General features: G+C 48.2%; 1 protein-coding gene across 1 annotated transcript in view; it reads left to right on the top strand.

Moving 5' to 3' along the window:
* Positions 1 to 2,500, top strand: part of LOC138948712 (dopamine beta-hydroxylase-like) — a 22,720-nt gene that overhangs the window by 17,226 nt on the left and 2,994 nt on the right. Inside the window, exon 12 of the mRNA XM_070320317.1 lies at positions 2,313 to 2,466. Within this exon, the coding sequence (XP_070176418.1) occupies positions 2,313 to 2,466 (154 nt within the window). The remainder of the gene's footprint in view (positions 1 to 2,312; positions 2,467 to 2,500) is intronic.

Below are 2,500 nucleotides of genomic sequence, written 5' to 3'. Positions count from 1 at the left end.
GTATAACATAATCAACTTTATATTATATACTGTTCAAAAAAAGAAACGCATAGCTTGTAATATTTGGTTAATTTAGTTATATGGCTACAAGGATATCCACCAAACTGCAGAAAATGTTTATCTGGTCGTCGACCTTTCGTCCATTGCCACAAGTGAGCTCTGCACGTGACGCATGCGTTATCAGTGGCTACAATGTCAAAATTGCTCATTTGGCTTGACCACTCGTCATGCTTCAGTGTAATCTCGTGAAACTCGGGGAATATTGAGCTCTCACCATGTCTTCCAAAACCCATAAAAGCGGATTGTTCGCCACAAAGAAATCAGACGACAATTCAGCGACGAAAGATGGCCCGATTGAGCAGAGAAGACCGCCAAATTGCATTGGGTCGTTTACAAGCAGGCCAAAGTGAAAGTGCAATCGCCAGGCACTTCCACGTGTCCCAGAGCACCATCAGTAGACTGTGGGTCAGGTTTCAAGCCACTGGCTCCGTTGCTGACTTGCCACGAGCGGGAAGACCAAGGGCGACAACTGCTGCTCACGACCGCTTCATACGGCTCCGCCACTTCCGGAATCGTTTCCTGTCGGCCTCATCTTCTGTCCAGGCTCTCCCCGGGCCACACCGATTATCGGACCAGACCGTGCGGAACCGCCTGCATGAAGCTGGTTTGAGAGCTCGCAGACCTCACAGAGGAGCTGTCCTCACCCGCCGCCATCGCCAGAACCGAGTGCAGTGGGGCAACCAGCACCTTCGCTGGACCGTCTGGAATCACTGGAGACACGTGTGGTTCAGCGACGAGTCCTACTTCCTGCTCCGGCGACATGATGGTCGGAGGAGGGTCTACCGGAGAGTAAACGAACGTTACGCGCCCAACTGTGTGGATGAGGCACCCGTTCATGGTGGTGGAGGCGTCATGGTGTGGGGGGCGATCAATACCGCTGGAAGGAGCACCCTGGTGCACGTCCAAGGGCGCATAACTGCCCAGCGATACGTGGAGGAAATTCTGCGCCCACACGCCCTTCCTCTTCTGGCTGACCAGGATGCCATATTCCAGCAGGACAACGCTCGCCCGCACACAGCACGACTCACCACCCAGTTCCTCACCGACCACCATGTCCAGGTGCTTCCCTGGCCATCCATGTCGCCAGACATGAACCCGATAGAACACCTCTGGGATGAATTGGACAGACGTGTGCGCAGGCGAGAAGAAGCGCCGGCAAATCACCGCGATCTATTGCAGGCACTTCAGGAGGAGTGGGACACCATCCCACAGCAAGATATCCAGCATCTGATCCAGTCCATGCCCAGAAGGTGCCGGGCAGTTGTTGCTGCTCAAGGCAGTCACACCCCCTACTGACTTGACAGCCTCGGCACCCAATCGTATTGATTGACTGATTGATTTGAAGATGCAAATGAACTGTGTGTGCATTCAACTGTGTCCATACCAAATTTCAAACAAATAATCTAAATATTGGATTTTCTGTTAATTTTTTCGAAAAATAAAACAAATTTGGCAAGTAGCAACTATGCGTTTCTTTTTTTGAACAGTATACAAAATATAAATTTCTGTCTAATGTTTAACTCTAATTCCAATAAAATACGTAAGTCTAACTTCTTCCCATACTTAAATTTTCCTATGGTCATTTTTGTTATCAAGATACAATAATTTATAAAGTAAATTTGATCGTTTTTTAAATTTTCATTCCACGACGCTCGACTTTCACAGGGGCGCTTGGCGTCCGGTTTGAAAGACAGTGAAAAGAAAGCACGCTCCAGTTATTTGTGACAGTGGGAGGTGACAATGAACTGGATTTTCCAAAACTCCAAACTAAACTTAACAAAACCCATCGAAAAACATGTTCCATATGCACTTTAGCTGAGTTTATTTTAGCATTTTCAGAACTTACCTCGGCAACTTCGTCTATGTTTACAATCGACAACGGATATGACATCCCCCTGATTTCTGAAAGGCCAAGAAGAGCGGGGTAGTTGCGCTGAGAAGGATAGCACGCTTTTCTGTACCTCTCTTCGTTCCTAAATGCGAGGGGCCGCTACCTCGTAATAGAGAGAAAGAGCGGAGAGAGAGCTAGATGGCGGTCCAGGATAAATGGTCTATGCTCTAACAAACCAGTAGCTCAACATTGGGGGGGGGGGGGGGGAAGAAATTCAGAAAAACCAAAATAAAGACAGAAAAAGATAAATAGCTGTCCATATGTGAGACTGGATGGAGTCTGTACTTTATAATTTGTCTGGCTGTCAAAGTTAACACGACACACACAGTGCACATGATTTTCCCCCCTTTTATTTTTATAGCATGGAAGACCAACCGACATCCAGGAGGAGCACTCCCACAGAAAACTACGAATCAATCGCGTGGTCTCCCCTGAACGTGCATCTGCTGAAGTCACTGTACGAGGGTGCGGCACTCTCCATGCAGTGCAACCAGTCTGATGGCAGACGATATCCGGTAAGGGGAAAACAGTGCCTGGACCCTGAAAACA

Source organism: Littorina saxatilis, linkage group LG15, assembly GCF_037325665.1.
Source record: "Littorina saxatilis isolate snail1 linkage group LG15, US_GU_Lsax_2.0, whole genome shotgun sequence".
Lineage (NCBI taxonomy): Eukaryota > Metazoa > Mollusca > Gastropoda > Littorinimorpha > Littorinidae > Littorina > Littorina saxatilis.
This window is presented reverse-complemented; position numbering and strand designations above follow the sequence as displayed.